We start from the raw sequence: 23,489 nt of genomic DNA, 5'->3' as shown, positions 1-23,489 counted from the left end.
TTGGGATCCTATTGAATCTGTAAGCTTTTGGTAGTATGGACATTTTCATGATGTTGATTTTTCCAATCCATGAACATGGAAGATTTTTCCATTTTTTAATGCTTCTTCTATTTCTTTCTTTAGTATTTTGTAATTTTCATCATTGAGGTATTTGACATTCTTGGTTAAATTTATTCCAAGATACTTAATTTTTTTGGAACTATTGTGAAGGGGACTAATCTTAAAAGGTCGATCCCCTATATATAGAATTATGTCATATGCAAATAGGGATAGTTTGATTTCCTCTTTTCCAATTTGTATCCCTTTGGTTTCTTTTTCTTGTCTAATGGCTCTGGCTAAAATTTCTAGGACTATATTAAATAGCAAAGGTGAGAGTGGGCATCCTTGTATGGTTCCAGATTTAGGGGGAATACTTCCAGCTTTTCTCTAGTCAGTAGGATGCTGGTTGCATGTTTCTCATAAATTGCCTTGTTAGTGTTGAGGAATGCTCCTTCTATGCCCAATTTTCTTAAGGTTTTCATCATGAAAGGATGTTGTGTTTTATCAAATGCTTTCTCTCTACCTGTTGTGATAACCACGTAATTTTTGCTCTTCAGTTCATTAATGTGATGTATCACATTGATTGATTTGCGAATGTTGAACCACCTTTGTGTACACAAATAAATCCCATTTGATCCAGGTGAATGATCTTTCTGTTTTGTTGTTGGATTTGATCAGCTAATATTTTGTTGAGGATTTTTGCATCTATGTTCATCAGGGATATTGAATTATAGTTCCCTTTCTCTGTTGTATCTTTTTCTGACTTAAGAATTAAGGTAATTCAGGCCGGCGCCATGGCTTAACAGGCTAATCCTCCCCCCGTGGCGCCGGCACACCGGGTTCTAGTCCCGGTTGGGGCACCAGATTCTACCCCGGTTGCCCCTCTTCCAGGCCAGCTCTCTGCTATGGCCCGGGAAGGCAGTGGAGGATGGCCCAAGTCCTTGGGCCCTGCACCCACATGGGAGACCAGGAGAAGCACCTGGCTCCTGGTTTCGGATCAGCGTGATGCGCCGGCTGCGGCGGCCATTGGAGGGTGAACCATCGGCAAAAGGGAAGACCTTTCTCTCTGTCTCTCTCTCTCACTATCCACTCTGCCTGTCAAAAAAAATGTTTAAAGAATTAAGGTAATTCAGGCTTCATAGAAGGAGTTTGGGAGGATTCCTTCCCTTTCAATTGTTTTGAATAGCTTGAGAAGAATGGAAATTAGTTCTTTAAATGTCTGGTAGAATTCAGAAGCAAAGCCATCTGGTCCTGGCCTTTTCTTTGTTGCAACAGTGTTTATTACTGATTCGATTTCCATCTTGACTACTGGTATGTTTACGTTTTCTATGTCTTCATGACTTTGTTTTGGTAGATTGTATGTGTCTAGGAATCTATCCATTTCTTCTAGGTTTCCAAATGTGTTGGCATACAGCTCTTTGTAGTAATTCCTGGTGATTCTTTTTACTTCTGCGATATCTGTTGCTACATTTCCTTTTTCACTTCTGATTTTATTGATTTGGGTCTTCTTCTCTTTTTTGGTTAGTTGAGCCAATGGTGGTCAATTTTGTTTATTTAAAAAAAAACTCTTAATTTCATTGATATTTTGTAATTTTTGTTTCAATTTTATTTATTGTTTCTCTGATTTTAATTTATTTCTTTCCCCCTACCAATTCTGGGTTTGGTTTGTTGTTGGTTTTCTAGGTCCTTGAGATGCATTGATAGCTCAGTTATTTGGTACCTTTCCACTTTTTTCATGTAGGCACTGATTGCTATAAACTTTCCTATTAACACTGCTTTTCCTGTATCCCATAAGTTTTGATATGATGTATTGTCACCTTCATTTGTTTCTAGAAATTTTTTTATTTTCTTTTGATTTATTCTATGACCCATTGTTCATTCAGGAACATGTTGTTCAGTCTCCATATGTTTGTATATGATCTAGAGATTTTTGAGTTGATTTCCAGCTTCATTCCACTGTGGTCAGAGAAAGATCTGTGATATGATTTCGATTTTCCTGAATTTGCTGAGACTTGCTTTACCTTATGGTCTATGCTAGAGAAAGTTCCATGCACTGAAGAGAAGTAGGCAGGCAGATTTAGAGAAGGCTTCTCAGAGGAAGCAGTTTGGTGTAAGAGTTAAAGGTAAAATTTAATTAGATAAAGAGGTGAGAAAAGAATGCCCAAGAAAGATTGAGCAACATGTTCAAAGGACCCAGTGGTGGGAAGGTACAGACTGAAAGAATGCCAGTGTTGTTAAACTCAGTGTGGGAAATGTGGGTAAGGAAGGTAGAGAGTTAGGCAGGATATGTTTACCATAATAAACAACTTTGATTTTAAGTGATCAGAAGATACTGAAAGATTTTTCTGGACATGATATTCTTGATTGGGAATTTATGCTCTTTCAGTACTTGGCTATTTCATTTCATTGTCTTCTGAGCTCTGTTTTTTTTTTTTTTTTTAATGAAAAATAAGATGCTACTTTCAATGGGATCTCTTTGTAAGTGATATATTATTCTTCTCTTGTTATTTACAAAATTTTCGTTTTGAAAATGTCTTTTTCAGCATTTTTGGTATGATGTATCTAAATGTAAATAGATCTCTTTACCTTTGTCCTATGTGGAGCTCATTGAATTTCTTGGATTGTAGATTTCTCTGTTTATTTTTCTTCATTCTTTTTTCTCTCCAGTCTTCAGTCACATAATCATTATCAATCCATCCTCAAGTATGCTAATTCTTTCTTATTCCAGTTCAAATCTACCCCTTCAGTAGTCTATTGAATTCCTTTAGTGAAATTGTAATTGCAGTTGTGGTATTTTCTAAATCAGGAGCTCCAATTTTCCATTTGGTTCCTTCTTATAATTTGTATCTCTTTATTGATATTCTGTAGTTGATGACAGATTGTCATCATACCTTTCTTTACTCCATTAATCATGATTTTCTTTAGTTCTTAGAATATATTTATAATATTTGCCTTGAAAATTTTGTCCACCAAATCTGACACCTAAGCCATCATTCACAAGGCAGTTTCTATTGTCTGCTTTATTTTCTATGTATGGACCACACTACTAGTTCTTTGTATGTCTTTGAGAGGGCATTTTAGGTAATGTACTGTGGCAATTCTGGATATTGACTGCTCTCCCCACTTTAGGGCTCATTTTTGTCATTGTTTGCCTATTTATTTGTTTAGCAACTTGCCTGGATTATTTCAGTGAACGTATTTTCCTCACAGTGTGAAGCCTCCGATGCTGCTTCTCAGAGGACACAACAGCCATGGACATGTGCAGTCTCTGTAGATGACAGAAGTTTTAGCAGGGCTTTCTTTGTCTCTTGATCTCTCCTTAAGCTGTCTGCCTTTGTTAGACCCCACTAATTGCCAGATGATTGCTTTATTGTTTTTGACAATGCTCTGGAATATAAATTGCTTGACAATCTGATGCAATTAAATTGCATCCCCAGGGAGACTTTCTGAACCCAGTCTTTGATGTTTGTTCTGACCCCAAGAGGATTCTTTTTCAGCTGTGTGTTTATCTGGTTCTCTCAGTAAGCTAGCTGGTCTGAAGTTTAGCTTTGTGCTTCCATGGAGTTACTATCCTCTTCACTGCTTACTACTGAAATTTCCATTGTTGTTGAAAGAATCTTTAGACTTGAACTTCACTACACTGTTTCAAATAAATTTTCTTTCGTGTGGGATTCAGAGCTTGCTGTTCGTAGAGACTGCTTCTTTCCCTGGGCAAGATGTCTGAGCTATTACTCTGAAGGGGAGGCAAGAGACAGTAGCCTGCTTCTTTTGTATTGATGTCCCTCATTACAAACTGGGTGCAAAATGGTGGTGGCACCCTCTGATCTTATCTGGCTGCTCTTGGCATGAAACCACCCTACAAGTGAGCTGAAGCAAGGGTTACTGCAACCCAAGTGTTCTTGGTCTGCTATGCCTAGGATAGAGCTTTCTACAAGTGGGAGCTAGGTAGAAGACAGAAGTGTAGAGCCTTTCAGTCTCACGCAGCAGAAATTTAGCATATGAAATTAATTCAGAGCTTGAAGATGAGAAATGCTAGTGGCCTGCTTCTCCTATCATTATCCCTTGAATGGAAGGAAAGAGCAGGGAGCTGCATTTTGTTGGTAATATTTGACCAGATTGGAGCTGTCATCAAGCTGAGATGAGAAGGGAGTAGGGAGAGAGTAGGTTGTATAAGAGCTAGAAAATTTTCTTTAATAAGTGTTTCTTCATATGCTATATGCCTCTATGATAATTTCCAGAGATTTCAATAGATGGCTTTTTAAGTATATCTATATCTATATATATACACATATACATATATATATATATATATATATATATATATATATATATAAATTCACTAGTTATGGCCATTTCTCTGAGTAGATCCACAGAGCTCCTCATGTCCCTTTTCCAACAGTACAAATCCTGAAAGGCTTAAATAGGGTTTGTTTAGTTTTTTGTTTTTTTGGTTTTTTTTTTTTTTTGACAGGCAGAGTTAGACAGTGAGAGAGAGATAGAGAGAGACAGAATAAAAGGTCTTCCTTCCATTGGTTCACCCCCCAAAATGGCTGCTACTGCCAGCATGCTGCGCCGATCCGAAGCCAGGAGCCAGGTGCTTCCTCCTGGTCTCCCATGCGGGTGCAGGGCCCAAGCACTTGGGCCATCCTCCACTGCCTTCCCGGGCCACAGCAGAGAGCTGGACTGGAAGAGGAGCAATCGGGACAGAATCCGGCACCTCAACTTGGACTAGAACCCGGGGTGCCGGTGCCGCAGGCGGAGGATTAACTAAGTGAGCCATACCACCGACCATAAATAGGGTTTTAAAGCTTGATCAAAAGACCCTTCTGTCATCAAAGAAGGAGGTTCTTTTCTCTGAAGGGAGGAGAGAACTTCCACTTTGCTTATGGCTTTGTCTAAATACTGACAGAGTGTGAGAAGTCAAAAGGCTTCCACAGCCTAGACAGCTCATGTCAAAAGCCTTGGGTGCTCACTGATGTCATACATAAGAGTATTAATTGTTTAATTAACAACAGGAGTGACTGTGCACCAACTTCTCATGTAGGACCTCTGTTCTCAAAGAGTTGTATTATAATTATGTCTAAGCGCTCACAAAAAATGTATCAGTCTTGGGTGCCTCCTTAAAGTCAACTAAGTTTCTGGGAAAAAAAAAAAGTGAAATCAACTTCAAGATGCAATGACATTGAACAGCCCTTGTCTTGACTATTGAGGAACAGTTTTTGTTGTTGTTTTTGTGCAAATTGTTGAACTCTTTACTTAGTATAGAGCTGGTCTTCTGTGTACAAGTTAATAAAAAATGGATCTTAGTGGAGAAAGAGACTGGGGATGGGTGAGAGAGGAGGAGGAGGGATGGGAGAGTGGGTGGGAGGACAGGTATGGTGGGAAGAACCACTATATTCCTAAAGTTTTACTTATGAAATGCATGAAGTTTGTATTCCTTAAACAAAAGGTTTCCTTGGTGGGGGAACCCTTCTGGCTGTTGGGTAGAGATTGAATCAAAGGGAGAATGCCAGTTAGAAGATAAGTGAAGATGTCCAAAAGAGAGATAATGATGACATTATATGGTGATGTGATAGAGATGGTGAAATAGACAGGACAGCATCTTTTGTCCATCATTGTCATCCCAACACCTAGCACAGCATAGTCTCAATAATTTTTTTTTTTATAAAAGAATGAATGCTGCTAACTTTGGAATTGAACTTACACAGTATTGAGCTTTTCATCATTGAGTTCTCTTTCACTCTCCTGGGTGAAAGATTTGTTTTGTGGAAAGGATTGAAAAGTTATAGTAGAAATTCTAATATACCAGTAAGTCTTTATGGATGCTCAGATTGGTCACTTCACCTGAACCAGGAAAGTGTCACAGAAGAACTTGAACACTAAAGTTGATGATGCTATGCGGGATGGGGAACTTCTAGTCCACAGGCCAGCCTGCAAAATTATTTGGTTTGACTCTGCCAAGGCAACCACAGGCAGGACTCGAAATTCAATAAATCTATAGCAGGCCAATTTTTTTTAAGTTGATAATTTTGTGTGGCCCACAAATGATGTTATGAATTCCCAAATGGCCGTTGGCAGAAAAAACATTCCCCATAGAGAGGAAAAGGGGGAGAAATCCTAGACTCTGCTGACTACTTTCTTTTAGGACAAAAGCAACACCAGTTAGCAGATAGTTTCTGCAATATTTGCTGCATTTATAATCTTAATAAATTTAATCTTGTCCTTTCCTTGGTTTCCTTAAACGTAAATTAAGGAGGCTCATTGTGCTGATCGTTACATATACAGCCAGCTCTAACATTCTAAGAGTCTGTGTACCCAAGGATGGAAATCTATAAGGAATAAATATGAAAGGAACAAGATGCTCTTCTACCAGATGCTAAACTTGAACCAGGACCAATTCACCAATTCAGATTATGTCTTGTTTCCTTCTTACCCTTAAACTTCACACACATAAAACTATTGTTTAGAAGAGAACAGAGAAAAAGCAGTTTTACTGAGAAAATAATCATTAACACAGATTTTAAATGTTCAACAACATTTAAATGAATAAACACTAGACTAGTGTGCTGGCCTTTTCCTGTACTTACATGATTTCTAATGATAGTTTCCATCTTCAGTAGCTTTTGAAAGCACGGCTGTCAAGGAGTCCTTTAAAAATATTCCAAAAATATAGATGCACGCATAGAAAAAAGTTGTCATGCAAACTTGAGTAGGCTCCCCAAACCTTAAGGACCCAGGATTCCAGAGGAAGTTTGCATTGTGACTCACAATTTTAAACGACAGTTTTGTATCTTGTTTACTTTTATAACTGTGTGGATAAAGCAATATTAGCCCCATCTTGAATATGAAGAAATTGGACTTCAGTGAGATTTATACCTCATCTATTCCCAGAAAGGTTAGAGAAAGAATTGAGGCTGCTTCTTTCTCAGAGTGTTGATAGCCTCTCATGGCAAGCGGAAATCCTTATCAGTATTTTGCCACACTTGTCCATTTTGTTTCTTTGTTGACATATTTTAAAGCCATTCCCAGAGCTCATATCATTTTGCCCTGAGAGGAAATATTTAAATATAGAATTGCTGGAACTTTTCTAAAACCAGTAAGCTCTCATTCACACAGATTCAAAAATCTCAACCATTCCCAAGCAGGATAAGTAACAATAAATCCACATCTCCACACTGTGTATAGAAACGTCAGGATACCAAGGTAAAGCAGCTGAAAGTTTACTGAATTGCTCAGGGACATGCAGTTAATAAATGGCAGGGTTAAGCCTCCTTTCAGAGTCATTTAGTTCTAAATTCAGCAACTTTCCTCAATACTCCACTAAACCTCTATATTGTGGCCCCTTGTTAAGGTGCCTTTTAGAGGATTTATATACCCATATTTACGTCTTCAGAATTGGGATTAGAAAGACAAACTAATGTCCACTCGTTTGCTGGTCTGCTTTTACCCAAGGATTAAGACAGGGCAGGTACTTTACAGTTCAATGACTTTAAATCTTCATTTTACAGATGAGAAAACTGGGTCCTAAGTGGAGAGACTCGCTGAGGAAAATGTCTCACATATCCTTGCCTGGATACCCTGGAAGCTAATGCTCAGGATGGAAACTGCTAACCATGTCCAAAACTTCTGAGAGCGAGACTGCTATGAGAAAGACATTTTTTGAAGATGAGAAACAAATATTCCATCTGCTTGGAAAATGTTGGTCTGCATGAGAGTATTTCAGGCATAGAAAGCCAAGACACTTTGGCAAAAAAAAAAAAAAAAAAAAAAACAGACCTAAATGAAAGATCTCTGTGAGATCCCAGCGGAAAGAACAGTCCATCAAAGAAGACAGTACCTTTCTCTGAAGGGAGGAGAGAACTTCCACTTTGATTATGGCCTTGTCTAAATAAGGTCGGAGTTTGTGAACTCAAGAGGCTTCCATAGCCTTGGCAGCTCATGACAAGAGCCTCAGGTGATTACTGACGTCATAAATAAGAGTGTCAATTGTTAAATTGACAACAGGAGTCACTATGCACTTGCTCCCTATGTAGGATCTCTGTCCTTAATGTGTTGTACTATGCAAATTAACGGTAAAACTAGTCTTCAAACAGTACTTTATACTTTGTGTATCCATGTGGGTGCAAACTGTTGAAATCTTAGTGTATATCAAGTTGATCTTCTGTATATAAAGATAATTGAAAATGAATCTTGATGAAGAATAGGATGGGAGAGGGAGAGGGAGAATGGGATGGTTGCGGATGGGAGGGAGGTTATGGGGGAAAAGCTGCTATAATCCAAAAGCTGTACTTTTGAAATTTATATTTATTAAATAAAAGTTTTTTTAAAAAAAGAAAATGTTAGGCTGAATAAATATTTCTTTATTTAATGTCCTGATAAGAAAAAAGAATTGAATGTCTAGAACAGCAACCCAAGAAGTAAATGAATGCCTCCTCCCTGGAAAGATTAGGAGCAATCAAAGAATTGGTGGAGTAAAACCACAAATAGCTGAGGATTAAAGGAGCTATGAGAGGACACAATAAAGTGACATTTAATTCCAGCCTAAGCCAGACATTGCTGGAAAATGTGAAGTGTTCAGAACACTTTCATCTAACTTTGAATGTAAGATCAGAATTTAAGGATGGATGAGTTGAAGATTCATCAAAAAGTTACCAGCAATTTTTAAATAATGTTTTTTTTTCAAATTTTTAGAATAACTTACACATGCTTATTGTAGGAATTTCAGAAAGTATTCAAAAAATGCACACAGTAAATTTTTTTGTTAATTCAGCAACTAAGAGTTAACCAATGCTAATGTATTATTATTTCCTTCTCATCCTTCTTCCATGCATATAAATAAGTTTTTACAACTCTCACTGTGATAAATATCCTCATTCATAAATCCTTGACCACAGTTCTGTTTATTTCCTTTGAATACATTCTTAAAAGTCAGGTTGTAAAAATAAGAACTTGGTAAAGTTCATGAAATATTACCAAATTGACTTTGAGAAAGGTTGTAATAATTTACATTTTCAAGAATTTTATTCAATATAAAAACCCCAGAGCCCAACACTAGGGAATTTGTTCATTCAACATTTGATGGACTATTGTGGAGCCACAGAAAATCACGCTTTCAGAGCCCATAGACTGATGCAGGAAATGCTTGCAATGTAACATTAGTTTTTAAAAAAGGACAATACAAAAACATTATACACAACATGATCCCAATTTTGTTCCAAAAACCCACACATCTATCTAGGAAACACTTGTGCACATATAGAAAAGAAACTGATAGTAAAAACAGCAAAACATGAATAATGGTCCTCAGGGAACACACAGTTGTTAAAAAAACAGCAGAGTTAAGAGATTAGGCTTTTAGTCAAATAGAATAGCTTTGCCACTTACAGGTGCAGGTCTATAATCTTGGGCTACTTATATAATTCTTCTACCTTTCAGCTATCTTCCTCTGGAAAAAAAATAAAACTACTTAAAAAGTTTATAGTAAGGATTAAAATAATGAGTATAGTGAGTATATAGTATAGTGAGTATAGTGAGTATATAGTATAGTATAGTGAGTATAGTGAGTATAGTAAGTGATCAATAAATGACTATTATTGTTGGTTTTGGAAATCCTGACTATAGTGACTTTTATGGCATTACTTTTTTTTTATTTGAGAGGCAGAGAGATAAGGTCGGGGGGAGAATGCTCCCATCTCTGGCTCACTCCCCAGATGTCCACAATGGCCAGGGCTGGGCCAGGCCAAATGGGAACTGGGAACTTAATCCAGGTCACCCACATGGGTGGCAGGGGTCCAACTACTTGAGCTATCACTGCTGTCTCCTGGAGACAAGTCAAGAGTCAGAGCCAGGAATCAAACCCAGGTACTCCTATGTAGGATGCCAGTATCTTAACTGACATCATATCACTAGACACTGCTCACCCCTATTGTCTTTTGTATACTTTAAAAGATACTTTGGTATATTCTCTAAATTACAAAGTATCTATTGCTATTGTCACAGTTAAAAAAAGTTCTTTTTAAAAGATAATTCTACCTCCTTATTGGGGAATTAAGTGATATTTTCATGTCCTTGTTTTTCTCTCTGAAAAGCAAAAATAAAACCCTAGGAATCTCGCTGGTTTTGAAAGACTTGTGGTGAAATAATAATAGTTCACACATGTTGAATGCTTACTATCTGCCAGGAACTATGCAATGGCACGCCAAGGGCAGGGCAGTGGGAGTGACCAGCCTGGTGCAACAACAAGGAGTGCATTGTCTGCAAAGAATATGAAAAAAAGCAATAATGCCTCATTTGTCTGCTTTTTATCATCACTATGTGCCTATGATTTTAAATAATGTCAGAGCTAAAATACTCTTCTCTGAAAATCTTTGACCTGTCTTTGAAACCATTGAGTATTAATGTCTGTGAATATTCATGTTTATCATATTGTACCTATATATAGTACTTATTACATAATACACATATATATGCTCCAAAAGAGCAAACATTTAATACTTGTATTTGAACAAACATTGCATTATTCATAGAAGTTAATCCAAACAACTCCTGATTACGCAGCCAAGCCTGACACGTGTGGACAGAACTATATGCTATATGGTTTCTTGGGGCTGGCTTTATGGCATACTGGATAAAAAAAAAAAAAAACCATCTCCTGTGAAACTGGCATCCCATATGGACACCGGTTCAAGACCTGGCTGCTCCATTTCCCATACAGCTCTTTGCTAATGTACCTAGGAAAGCAGCAGGAGATGGCCCTAGTGCTTGGGCCCTTGCACCCACGTGGGAAACCTGGAAGACACTCCTGGCTCCTGGCTTCAGCCTGGCCCAGCCGTGGCCATTGTGACTTTTTGAGGAGTGAATCAACAGATGAAAGATCTCCTTCTCTCTCTCCTTCTCTCTCTCTCTCTCTCTCTCTCTCTGTGTGTGTGTGTGTGTGTGTCTCCCTCTCCCTCTGTAACTTTCCCTTTCAAATGAATAAAATGAATCTTAAGAAATTTAAATCAGTGAAATAGTATTACTGCAAGATGCAATACTTTGTTTAGTAAGTGTAAATTTTAGTCACACAAAGCATATATTTTAGTTTAAGAAATTGAAATGTATTTCTTTTCATTGTTAATTGTTTTGAAACTAAATAAGAAAATGGTTCTTTCTTTTTTTTTTTTTTTGGACAGGCAGAGTGGATAGTGAGAGAGAGAGAGACAGAGAGAAAGGTCTTCCTTTTTGCCATTGGTTCACCCTCCAATGGCCACTGCGGCCGGTGCATCGTGCTGATCCGAAGCCAGGAGCCAGGTGCTTCTCCCGGTCTCCCATGCGGGTGCAGGGCCCAAGGACCTGGGTCATCCTCTACTGCCTTCCCGGGCCATAGCAGAGAGCTGGCCTCGAAGAGGGGCAACCAGGATAGAATCTGGCGCCCCAACTGGGACTAGAACCCAGTGTGCCGGCGCCACAAGGCGGAGGATTAGCCTGTTAAGCCACAGCACCGGCCAGAAAATGATTATTTCTGATAATAATTTAGTCATCTAGAGGGATGAGTTAAAAACGACCTGTTCTAAAGTGTCCAACAGGCCGGCTACAGCACTGTGAACTTGCAAAGTACTCGCTCTCATTTAATAATCATTATTCAGTGTCATGGATGAGGATATGGACATTCAGAGAACTTAGAACTTGCACAAGACCACAGTTAGGAATTTCCTGAGCTAGTTATCAAACTCAAATTTTTTAACTCTTGAGCCTATAATTGCAACCAAAGTGTCAGGATGTTTGAGTTGCTAACAAGAAAGGCAAAGTGAGAAACAAAGGTTGTGGAGCTTCAGGCTCCTTTAGGGAAAAGAAAAAGAAAAAAAAAATCTCGCTTCAGGGACGTTCATTACTTTTGCCATGAATGTTGATTCCTAGGTTGTAAAGTATCTGTAGAAATACTCTCCTAAAGAATTCTCTGTGGGCCTGAGTTTATGTACCTTCTTATAGGAAGCGATTAACTTCCCTTTCCCAGGAGAAAATGGCCCCTGAGGCTTCTAAAGAAGACATTTTCTTCTATTAACTAGTCATTTTAATAGACATTTCACTTAAAAATAATATTGAAATAATACAGAGGACTTATTTGGGGAATTTAGAAGAAAACACAATGATGAACCAAATGGGGTTTCTCAACAGGTTACTATCTGAAGATGTTGCTGCCTTCTTCCTAGAGAGGTTCAATGCTTATAATGTTTTTAAATGTGAGACTTCTCTGAAGCCACAACTTTGAATTCCACTGTGCCTATCCTTTCCTCTTCCCTGAAGTCACGAATGAGTTGTGCTTGGCATCAAATAAAGAAAATTGCTGATATCAGGAAACGACCGGTAATAGAATCAGAACTTGAATGTTGGATGAGCTGGGATCAGGTTACTAACATCTTACCTCCAGCAATTTTTTTTTTTTTTGACAGGCAGAGTGGATAGTGAGATAGAGACAGAGAGAAAGGTCTTCCTTTTTGCCGTTGGTTCACCCTCCAATGGCCACCACGGCCGGCGCATCTCGCTGATCCGAAGCCAGGAGCCAGGTGCTTCTCCTGGTCTCCCATGCGGGTGCAGGGCCCAAGGACTTGGGCCATCCTCCACTGCACTCCCAGGCCACAGCAGAGAGCTGGCCTGGAAGAGGGGCAACCAGGATAGAATCCGGTGCCCCAACCGGGACTAGAACCCAGGGTGCCAGTGCCGCAAGGTGGAGGATTAGCCTGTTAAGCCACGGCGCCGGCCTGCCTCCAGCAAAATTTCAACTAGAACTTTTAGCAAAAGGCCCCACTATGGAAGGCTTTATATCCTAGGGAGGCACTCATGTGATAGAAAGAGTCAGGAAGAAGAAATGGTAAGAATTCAGACTTAAATGTTCACTGAGGTTGTGAAAGTGTCTTGAAGGGTCTCTCACATTCATCTTTACAATGATCTAATTAGAGTTTTCTTCATCCCCAATTTATAAATGGAAAATTGCTTTAGCAGAGAGGCTAAGGGACTGCCTAACATCTCACAAACAGTATGTGGAAATATGGGGATTTAAACTGACCTGTCTCGAGTCCAGAGCTTTTTCCATTGTGGCACAGCAGTCTGCTCACACCATGGCCACTTTTACACCTAAAGCATCATAACATTATGAAAAGAAAATGCAGTGGTTAGGAGCAGGGACTCTGAAGTCAGACTGCTTGAGTTTGGATTGGATGTCAGTCCTGCCAGTTGAAAGCTGTGGGACAGTGGGCAAATCATTACCTCTTAAAGCAGTGATACTGATGTTTACCAAATAACCTATTTCTCCTACATTTTCTTCTCCTTGGATTGTGAAAGGACATGTGAAGTAGTACTAGCTAATGAAATGCAATCAAAAGTGATGTGTGTCATTTCTGGGATGATGCTGTAAGATACCCATGGATGGTTAGCCAATCCTTTCTTCTTCCTGGGAGGTTGAATGACCCCAAGTTACACACAGTGCAGCTAAAATATCTTAGTGCCTCCATGAGCCCAGATATTTGAATGACTATGTGGAGCAGACACTTCTATCCCCACCTGTGCTCAGGTGGAACAATTTCTGTGTCACATGTACATGAGGGAGAATAAACCTTTGATCTGTTAAAACACATCAATTTGAGGGGTTAATTGGCTAGAGTTGCACAATCTGGTCTATCTAGACTATTTTTTTTACACCTCATTTTACTTGTCTCTAAAATAGTGATCATAATTTTTATTTAATAGAACAACTGTGAGGATAAAATGAGATTTTTATATGCTCTACCTGAAAAGATTATCAAGCTAGCAAGAAGCAGGAAAAAAAAGAGTTAAATATATGGCAATCTTAGTGAATTGTTATCTCTAATTTTTTAAAACTAGAAATAAATAAAACTAGAAATAAAGGCAAATGGACTACATGATCTTCAAAGAATCCTTGCCACTCACTGGCATGTTCTCTGATTCCTTACCTCTCAATTTCTCTCTAAACTCAGAATTTGATCATTCAATTTTCAATCCAGATTTCCTGGTGACTAGTCTATGTGAAACTTTGTATTGAGAACTGACCTCAAGGGCAGGCTGTAAGAAGGGGCATCCCGGGTTTTCTCTGAATCCAAACAGAGGACAGGTATGTGTTTTCTGGAAACAAAGGGAAGATGTGCCTGGAAACCTTGGCATAGCCTCTCTTTCCTACCTTTGAAGAAGCCATAAATGAATGGCTCCGGGAGGAAGCCTGGGGAAGCTGGTGACAGTCATGAGCAAGCCCTTCGGGAGGGGAACAGCATGTCATTTTTGCTTTAGTACTTCTTTAAAATGTCTTTCTACATCCCAGCAACTAGCTGAGGGGGAGTAAGAGAGTAAAGCTGTCAGACCAGCAGCATCTTAATTATGGAGATTAGAAATATTTTATGCAATTGACACAGTCTCTTCTAAATTACATAGTATTAGGGGAAATGACTCTGTCTAGAACCCATGAGAAAGGAAGAAAGGAATTCCAAAAGAAAGAATAGGTGCATTTTGACAGTTTGTCCAATAAAATAATAATAGTTAGGGAAAGAAACCTTAAAAACCAGGCTAATGCTACAATTTTCATTGTCTGACACAAATCTCTTAACAGGACTCAAAGGAAGCTGGGGATGATTGTAGCTTGGCTTCCAGCTCTTGTCCAGCCAGACCTTATGGCCACCCCCACCCCTTTCCTTGGGTTTGCTCTGCAACACCATATGCAGAGGCAAACTATTGGAGCACTTGGGATGTGAGGGAGTTGGTGGTCAAGTCAGGTGTGGTTCCCAGGGAGCCTACATCCTTTGCTCAGTGGGAGAAATATCAGTTAGTATCCCCGAAGTGCTACCTTGGTATGTTGTCTTGAAAAGTTCAATTACTTCCCTTGGCCTAGTAATTTCCTGCCAGGCATAGGAGCATCTGGTTCTACAGGAATTGAGATCCATTGAGAGCATTCTGAAAACTGAACACTTTGGTAAAGAATGTGGAGGACTCCCATCAATCACACTTAAGCATCATTTTGCTGAATCAAGCAAAGGAATGGAAGAGTAGGGGCATAGCTTTAGCACCTACTGTTTTTATTATTTAATCTCTTCTCCCTACAGGCCTTCCTGTAAGTTTGTACGATATCATGAAAGTGATTTTTTAAAGTGAAAACCTCAGTCTTTTACCACTTTGCTAAAAATCCTCTGGTTCCTCTTGTCTATAGGAGTTGTAAACTCCAAGACCTATGGATGCCAGGGAGTAACACAGATGAGAGATAGAAGAAACTGGACACTGTCAGAAGAGACTTCAGAGTGTTGGGGACTATAACAAACAGGAGAGTTCTTGCCACAATTGATCTCCCATCCCCTGTGCTCTTCTTACAGTGTGTTATTGATATATCTTCTATCAAGGGTAGAGTTAGAGACACATCTATTGTTCATTCCGTTAAATTTGAGTGGGACTGAGACTATAACAAAAGTGGTATTATAAAGGGACTGGTGCTGTGGAGTAGTAGTAAAATTGCCACCTGCAGTGCCGGCATCCCATATGGGCATCGGTTCAAGTTCCGGCTGCTCTACATACGATCCAGCTCTCTGTTATGGCCTAGGAAAGCAGTAGAAGATGGCCCAAGTCCTTGGGCCCCTGCATCTGTGTGAGAGACTGGAAAGAAGTCCCTGTCCCTGGCTTTGGATCAGCACAGCTTAGGCCATTGCAGCCATCTGGGGAGTGAATCAGCGGATGGAAGACACTTCTCTCTCTCTCTCTCTGTAACTCTGCCTCTCAAATAAATAAATCCTTTTTTTTTTTTTTTAAAGTGATGCTATGGTGTTTCTTTCTTTCTTTCTTTTTAAAAAAAGGCAATACAGTGTCATCCTGGTCCTCCTGAGATGCTCACTCTTTGAACCTTCCTTGAAACAAGCCTGATCACATGGTCTGGTCCCCAAGTAGGGATTCTGGCTGACAGCCAACCACCAGCATCACTGGCCAGGCATACTTTGAGATAACTTCTACCTCAACCACTATCTGACTGCAACCTACAAAAGCCCCCTATTTAATGAGAACTTCCTAAGTGAGCATATTCAGTCCCCAAAACTGTGAAAGATGATAAAGATGATGGCTATTGTGTTAAATTTTCAAGGTTTAGTTAACTTAGTTTGCGATACAATTGATAACTAAAATATACATAGATCTTACTCATTTCTCTCTTCTCTCTCTTTTTTAGGATTTACTTATTTTTGAAAGTCAGAATTAGAGAGACGAGAGAGAGAGAGAGAGTATCTACCATCTACTGGTTCATTCCCCAAATGGCTGAAACTGCTGGGTTGGGCTGATCTGAAGCCAGGAGCCAGGAGCCAGGAGCCAGGAGCTTCTTCCAGGTGTCTCATGTGGTGCAGGGACCCAAGCTTTTGGACTGTCTTCCACTGCCTAGCTGGTTTCCCAGGTGCATTAGCCAGGAGTTGGAGCAGAAGTGGAGCAGTAGGACTCAAATCGGAGCCATATGGGATGCTGGTGTCACAGGTGGCAGCTTTACCCACTATGCCACAGCACCAGCCCCCTACTCATTTCTTTTTAAAAATTTTGTATTAATATAAAGGGAACAGATTTTATGTATTTCATAGGTACAGTTTGAAGAAGATAACTATACTTCCCTTCCTCCCTCTACTTGTGGCCTGGGAAAAGCAGTGGAATATGACCCAAGTGCTTGGGCTCCTGACACCCATCTGGGAAACCTGGATGAAGTTCCTGGCTTCTGGTTTCTGCCTGGCTCAGCCCTGACCATTGTGGCCACTTGGGGTATGAACTAGCAGATAGAAGACCTCTCACTCCCTATCTCTCCTTCTCTGTAATTCTGCCTTTCAAATAAAAAATCTTTAAAAATTTTTTGAAATCTTTGCCAAGTTGTTAGGTGAGGAATGAAATCTCCTAATTTTTTTTTAAATTTACAATTTTATTAGTGAAGTTAGGCAGCATTTAATATTTTATTTGTCTTTGTATTTTTTTTCACTGTGGATTTTTCTGTTATGTCTTTTGACCATTTTCCTTTGGAATATTTTTAGTGTTCTTTTAAGAAGAAATAACAGTTTCTTGTGTATTATGTAAAGTTTCCTATATATGTACTTTGCAAGTATTGATTGTCATTTGTGTTTATTTGTGATATTTTTTGCATCTAGTTTAAAAATGTTCACGAAGGGACAGGTGCTTGGCACAGCAGTTAAAGACGCTGCTTGGGACTCCTGCATCCCCTATCAGAGTGCCTGGATTCAAGCACTGGCTTTGCTTCCAAATCTAGTTTCCTACTAATGTGTACCCTGGGAGGCAGCATGTGATGGCTCATATACTCAGGTCCCTGTCACCCTTGTGGAAGTCACAGATTGAGTTCCTGACTCTGAAACTTGGTCTGAGCCAACTCTGGCTATTGTGGTCATTTGAGGAGTGAACCATTGGAAGGAAGATTTCTCTGTCCCCTGCCCTTCCAATCACCATCTTTCAAATAAAATAAACAAAAAAACAAACAAATAATTTTAAAATGTCTACGTAGTTATCTATATTTTGTTAAGATGTTAGACTACAGTAGCAGCCAAAGAAAGGTCTCTTATACTTCTAATATTATTAAAATGAATGAATTATTTCAATAGTTTTACAAAAAAACTCAAGCATTAAAATATTCATTTACTATTTTGTGAAATCTTTCCTTTGATATATTCTCAGCGTATACAAATCTAAACCACTAGGAACTCATTGACAAAATTCTTTTACTTGTTGAAAACCATTTATGAACATTCCTAGATACTAAGCTTTTTTCTTGGCATTTGATATACAGTAGGAACCTCTCTAGTGAAGGTAAGAATGCAAATGATTATGGGGAAAATGTAATATTGCAATTCTTAAAACAAACCAATCTCTGTGGACTTCCTAAAATCTTATATGAGGGGTCTTCAAAAAGCTCATGGAGAATGAGTATAATTGAAAAAACTGGGCCGGCACTGTGGCTTAACAGGCTAATCCTCTGCTTTGCGGCGCCGGCACACCAGGTTCTAGTCCTGGTTGGGGCGCCGGATTCTGTCCTGGTTGCCCCTCTTCCAGTCCAGCTCTCTGCTATGGCCCGGGAAGGCAGTGGAGGATGGCCCAAGTCCTTGGGCCCTGTACCCGCATGGGAGACCAGGAGAAGCACCTGGCTCCTGCCTTCGGATCAGCACGATGCGCCAGCTGCGGCGGCCATTGGAGGGTGAACCAATGGCAAAAAGGAAGACTTTTCTCTCTGTCTCTCTCTCTCACTATCCACTCTGTCAAAAAACAAAAAAACAAAAACAAAACTGCGCCAGCGCCGCGGCTCACTAGGCTAATCCTCCGCCTTGCAGCGCCGGCACACCGGGTTCTAGTCCCGGTTGGGGTGCTGGATTCTGTCCCTGTTGCCCCTCTTCCAGGCCAGCTCTCTGCTGTGGCCCGGGAGTGCAGTGGAGGATGGCCCAAGTGCTTGGGCCCTGCACCCCATGGGAGACCAGGAGAAGCACCTGGCTCCTACCTTTGGATCAGCGCGGCGCACTGGCCACAGCGGCCATTGGCTGGTGAACCAGCAGCAAAAGGAAGACCTTTCTGTCTCTCTCACTGTCCACTCTGCCTGTCCAAAAAAAGAAGAAAAAAGAAAAAACTGCATGAATTTCAATCTTTGCACCAAAATAAACATTTTAATTCCATTTCCCACAAACATTTTGAAGTACCTTCATAAGGCATGTGTACTGTCACCTCTCATTGTATTGAAACTATATTTCTTGATTGGTCTTTCCACCAAAGTAAGTAACTTACAGACAACAAATGTGTTGTATTTGTCCTTGAAATACTGGCACCTTGCTCGATATCTGGCTCGTTATAATGATTCAAGGAATATATTATTAAAGAAATTGATTTCCCTACTTTACAAATTGCCTTTTTACTTCTGAAATTAACACTCACGACCCTGCCTCCATTTTTCTCACCTTCTTCAACCTACCACCCCAAAATAAAAACCAACATTAGTTTTATGTTAGAAACAACTCAAATCCTTGAGGATTGATGTTTGAGCACTTGCTGCTCAATCAAAATCAAACACACTTAGTTCATAGGAAGGAGTAAATTAAAACAATTATTGAAAGACTAAAGAAAAAAATCAAAAGTCATTCAGAAAATGAATAGGGAAAATGCTATACTCCAACACATGTTCACAGTAAGCATTTTTAGAGCATTTATAAGATGTCTGATCTTGCAACAAAAATCCAAGTGAAGCCATAAATAAAAGCCAGGGTTATTAATTAACACTGGAGAAAGAGCCAGTTACATGTGTGGGCAGAAACAAAGTTGTAGAGCTGAGGATTTATGAATCTCTTTGGAGTCTTGTTGGGAACAATGTTGTCTTTTTTCCATTACACTCCTGAGTTCAGGAAGCTCAATCTGGGTGGGTCTCCAACCTCTGACTTAGGCTGCTAACATTTCTGAGAGAGCCACTCCTACCTCTCTGTAATGAATGAACAGTTACAGTCCTTGGTTACAATCAGTTTTTGCTTTCGGAGCGTCTCCCAGAGGTGATAAGGGGATGCTCAGAGGAGGAGGTTGTGAGGTGGATCTGGCAGCTGGGGCTCTGTTGAAGTGACTATGCTCTTGTGGGATGCGGCTGTGAACACAGTATGTGCTTCAATGTAAATAACAGTCAAAGCACCAAATGCCACAGTGTTTAAATTAGACAACTATTCTGAGCAGCTATAGACACACTCACATTATAGATGCATTTATATTTTGCTGTTACCGAAAAAACCTGAACTTATGTAAACAATGAGTCAGGTTTTATGAAAATCATTACAAAGACCCTTAGTTCAGCATTTCCACTCCATGAATGGCCAGCACCAAGCCCTTCATCTGAAGCTGGAAACCCTGAAATTCATACGGCCAATTATGTAATACTAGACCATTGGGAAACGTTTCTGGCTGGCTCAGCTGGTGATCTGATTTTACCCTGCACCACCAAGATTGATAGACCTCATAATTTTATCCTGGTTAGTGCAGATGCTGTTCTTACATAAGTTCTTGAAAAACTCCCTTTATCCTGAAAGAAAAAGAAATAAAAACCTACACTCTTCTAAAGGGATTTGCCCTGATGACATCTCAAGGTGGTAAGATCAGTACCCTGAGTACTGGCTAGAGAAAAACAACCCAAAAAACTTTCCTGTTTTCTAAATTCTCTGTAGCTTAATTTCATTGAATGCTGTGTATACTTGTTTACAAGAAAGAGTGAAAAGGAACTATAATTTGCCCCCTTTGAAATCACTCCTTTTATGAGGCTTCTTGGGGCATGAGAGGGATAGGAAAGAGACTGGATCTTACAAGGCACAGAATATAAATGCAGGGCCTTTAGCTTCTCTCATGCTACTGACTCTACTGACAGGGAGGTATAATTTTAAAATATCGCATTCATATGCATATATGATGCATACATACATAATTAGCATATTTACAAGGCACCTTGCAGAACTTTAGAACTCCTGGTTCTATTAACCCTTCAAGGGAAAACTGGAATTCAGATCTGTCAAGCACAGTGAAATGTGTCCCCTTTCAACGATATGCATCCATCATCCATGTCTAGGAAAGAGAGCTCCCAAAAAGTAAACTCCATTTTTATGAAGCAGTCTGTTCTGGATTTATCTGCTTCTACAGTCCTAATTACAAAATAAGCACTAGCTACTACGTGGACAACTGCACTCACCAAAAAGATTTTTATAATCTGGGAGAGTTGCTTCCATATTGACTCTGCTAAGAGAAACAGCTCCCCTTTCCTTGATTATAAAAAAGGAAGACAGATGGCTTCTTGTTTAAGACTGTAATTTTACTTTCAGCCTCCTCCCTCAGTTAAAAACAAGATGTACTTTTCTGGCTTTGAGAGGAAATCTCAAGGGAAGGATTTTTATTCCTGGATGCATTGAATAATTCAACAAACAGTTGAGAGAGCTGAGGGAGATACAAAAAAGAAAATACTTTCCCTTGTTCTCAGGGAGTTTATAATCTACTTGTGAACCAGAGCCATCACATTTTTATTTCTTCACTTCTATTTAATGGCCTGATGGTCACCGGTAAAACACTTAGGACTCCTCAGCCCTGTGGTATGGGGGGCCCTCTGATCCTACTGGGAGACAGGCAGAGTGCAAAAGAACGGATGCTCTCCAAGTGGTACTAGAGTGCTTCCTGACCTTCCAGTTGTGCCCTTACCTATTTAATCTGGACAACAACCCGCTGCAGTCATCCTTGTTACCAGCATTTCAAAGGGGAGGAGAAGGAGGTTTAGAGAAGTCACTCATTCGCAGTCCTCAGACCCAGGAAATAGTCTTGGTGCCCACCAACTAGGAATTCTCTCCTGGCCTTTTCTCTGATTGACCTCAAGCTCGAATCCCAACCTGCCTTTGCTTAGATTCCCTTTCAATGCTCATGAAGTCAACTTTTGCGCTTTTTCTTGTCCTTTGAGGCTGAGTAATCTCTAAAACTTGCTAGCTTTTATTTGGCCAGTTGCTCATTCCAGAGTCTCACTCCCTTGCATCTTTACAAATCGTTTCTTTTCTTTTCTAACCGTTGTCTCTTTCAGACATTTTTGGCAAGATGAAATGAGACACAAAGCTGCTTACAATGGTCTTTGGGATGCAGCTCTGTTAATATTAAACAGCCTCTTTCAGTTTCTTTCCTGCCACCTTTAAACTGTTTTCATCTCATACTACTTCTTTAAGAATTTATTTATTTCCATCTTTTTATTCAAAAGGCAGAGAGACAAACACAGACAGACTTTCCATCAACTGCTTCAATCCCCAAATGCCTGCAAAAGCTGGAGTTGGGTCAGGCGCAGCCAGGGATCAGGAACTCACTCAATCCAGGTCTCCCACATGAGTGTCAAGGACCCAAGTATTTGGGCCATCACCTGCTGCCTCCTAGGGTGACTGGAATCAGGAGCAGAGCCAGGACTCCAACCTAGACATGGGACGCGGGTGTCTGAAGCGACTCTGAACCACTGGGCCAAACGCCAGCCTCGCCCAGCATTTCTAGGAATGCTTTGGGGGATGGAACATTTTTTTAGGTAATGGCCATGTCCAGTAGCTGCAGGGAAGACAGCAGGAACTTTTGTTTTCACCTCTTTATTCTCATTGTTTTTAAGTTACTGGAACTTAGTATCTTCTCAGTAAACATTTTCAGTATGAATGAAATGAACGAACCCACTTACTGGGTTTTGTGAACGCTCCTGTGTAAGAAAGCTTAGTCCACACTCCATACTCTTTTGACTCGAGAGCCTGGAAAACTTTTTGGCTTTTTTCCCCATTTCCGGCTGGTTCTTCATTTCAATTTCAAACCTGAGTGCGTTTCATTTAACTCTTGTCCCCTTGAAGGTTCAGTTTTCACATCGGCAAAATGGGGCAGTGGCAACGAATGCTTGCTTCTCTTCCTCTATCACCCATTGCTTCTCCAGGGCAGGTTTATTCTGGACGCGTTCCTCTGGATACAAAAGCAGCCAACAACGCTGTAAGAGACCATCACGTTCCTCAGCTGTGTATTCACCGAGGGAAAAGGAGAAGCTCCGTGTGCCTCCACGGTCCGGAAGCAACCCGGCCCCATTTCGGCAGCGAGCCTGCCCGGTCCTTGGGCGCCTCAGCCCCAGACGCCCTCTCGCCCCGAGGCAGTCCTCAGCCTCGGTGCTACCGCGAAATGGGCCCGGCGCCGCGCAGGCTCCGACGCGCGCCCAAGGGTCCGGCCTCGTGCTGGCTGCCGCCGCCCTGCCGCCCGCGCGGCGCTGCACTGGGGGCGGGGAGTCTGATGGGAGACGCGCGCGGCGCTGAGGAGGCGGCGGCCCGGGAGAGGGAGCGGGAGAGGGACTGGGCGCGGGAGGCGGGAGGCGGGGGACAGGGGGAGGCGCCGCCGCCGCCGCCGCCGCCCGCCCCTTTCCGCTGGGAAGCAGCTGCAGCAGCAGGAGCGGAGCAGGAGCCGCGCAGCCGCCGCCGCCGGGGGATGTGGCCGGCGCCTGCCCCGAGCCGCGCCGCCTCCTGAGTGCCCGCCGCCGCCGCCAAACCGTCAAGCCGTGCGGGGCCAGGCCGCGCCCTCCCCGGGCGCCCGCCGGCTCGCATGCCGAGGGGCTCCGGGGCGTAGCTGCGCCCGGCGCCGCCTCCGGGCTCCCCCGGCCCCGCCATGGGCTGCTGCAGCTCCGCCTCCTCCGCCGCGCAGGTGAGGGGCGCCCGCCTCCCGGCCGCCCGCCCGGATGCCTCCCCCGCGCTGCGCCTCGCTGTCGGGCGCCCGACGCTTCTCGCTGCCCCGGCTGCCCTCAGCGCCCTGTGCACTCCCGAGACCCCCCACCCCGGCTCTCCCGCCTTCAGGCGCCCCCGCCGGGGCCCCCGCGCGCGCCCTCTGCATCTCCGGCCCCTTCCCGACTTGGCCTCCCGGGCACACCTGAGCGGCGCGTCCCGCTCGCCTGCAGGTAGAGGCGACGCGGG

At 41.5% G+C, this 23,489-nt stretch overlaps 1 protein-coding gene across 3 annotated transcripts in view; it reads left to right on the top strand.

Annotated features, from left to right (window-relative positions):
* Nucleotides 1-23,119: 23,119 nt before the first annotated feature.
* SLC44A1 (solute carrier family 44 member 1) overlaps nucleotides 23,120-23,489 on the top strand; it is a 223,322-nt gene continuing 222,952 nt past the window's right edge. For 2 of the 3 annotated variants that reach the window (XM_062207835.1, XM_062207834.1), the window contains exon 1: nucleotides 23,121-23,223. In XM_062207835.1, the coding sequence (XP_062063819.1) occupies nucleotides 23,188-23,223 (36 nt within the window). In that variant the 5' untranslated portion in view covers nucleotides 23,121-23,187. Of the gene's footprint in view, nucleotides 23,224-23,489 lie in introns of all 3 variants that reach the window. The other variant, XM_062207833.1, reaches the window with a different exon arrangement.

This window comes from Lepus europaeus, chromosome 12 (assembly GCF_033115175.1).
Source record: "Lepus europaeus isolate LE1 chromosome 12, mLepTim1.pri, whole genome shotgun sequence".
Taxonomy (NCBI): Eukaryota; Metazoa; Chordata; class Mammalia; order Lagomorpha; family Leporidae; genus Lepus; species Lepus europaeus.
The sequence above is the reverse complement of the archived record's forward strand: the minus strand, read 5'-3'. Positions and strand labels throughout refer to the sequence as shown.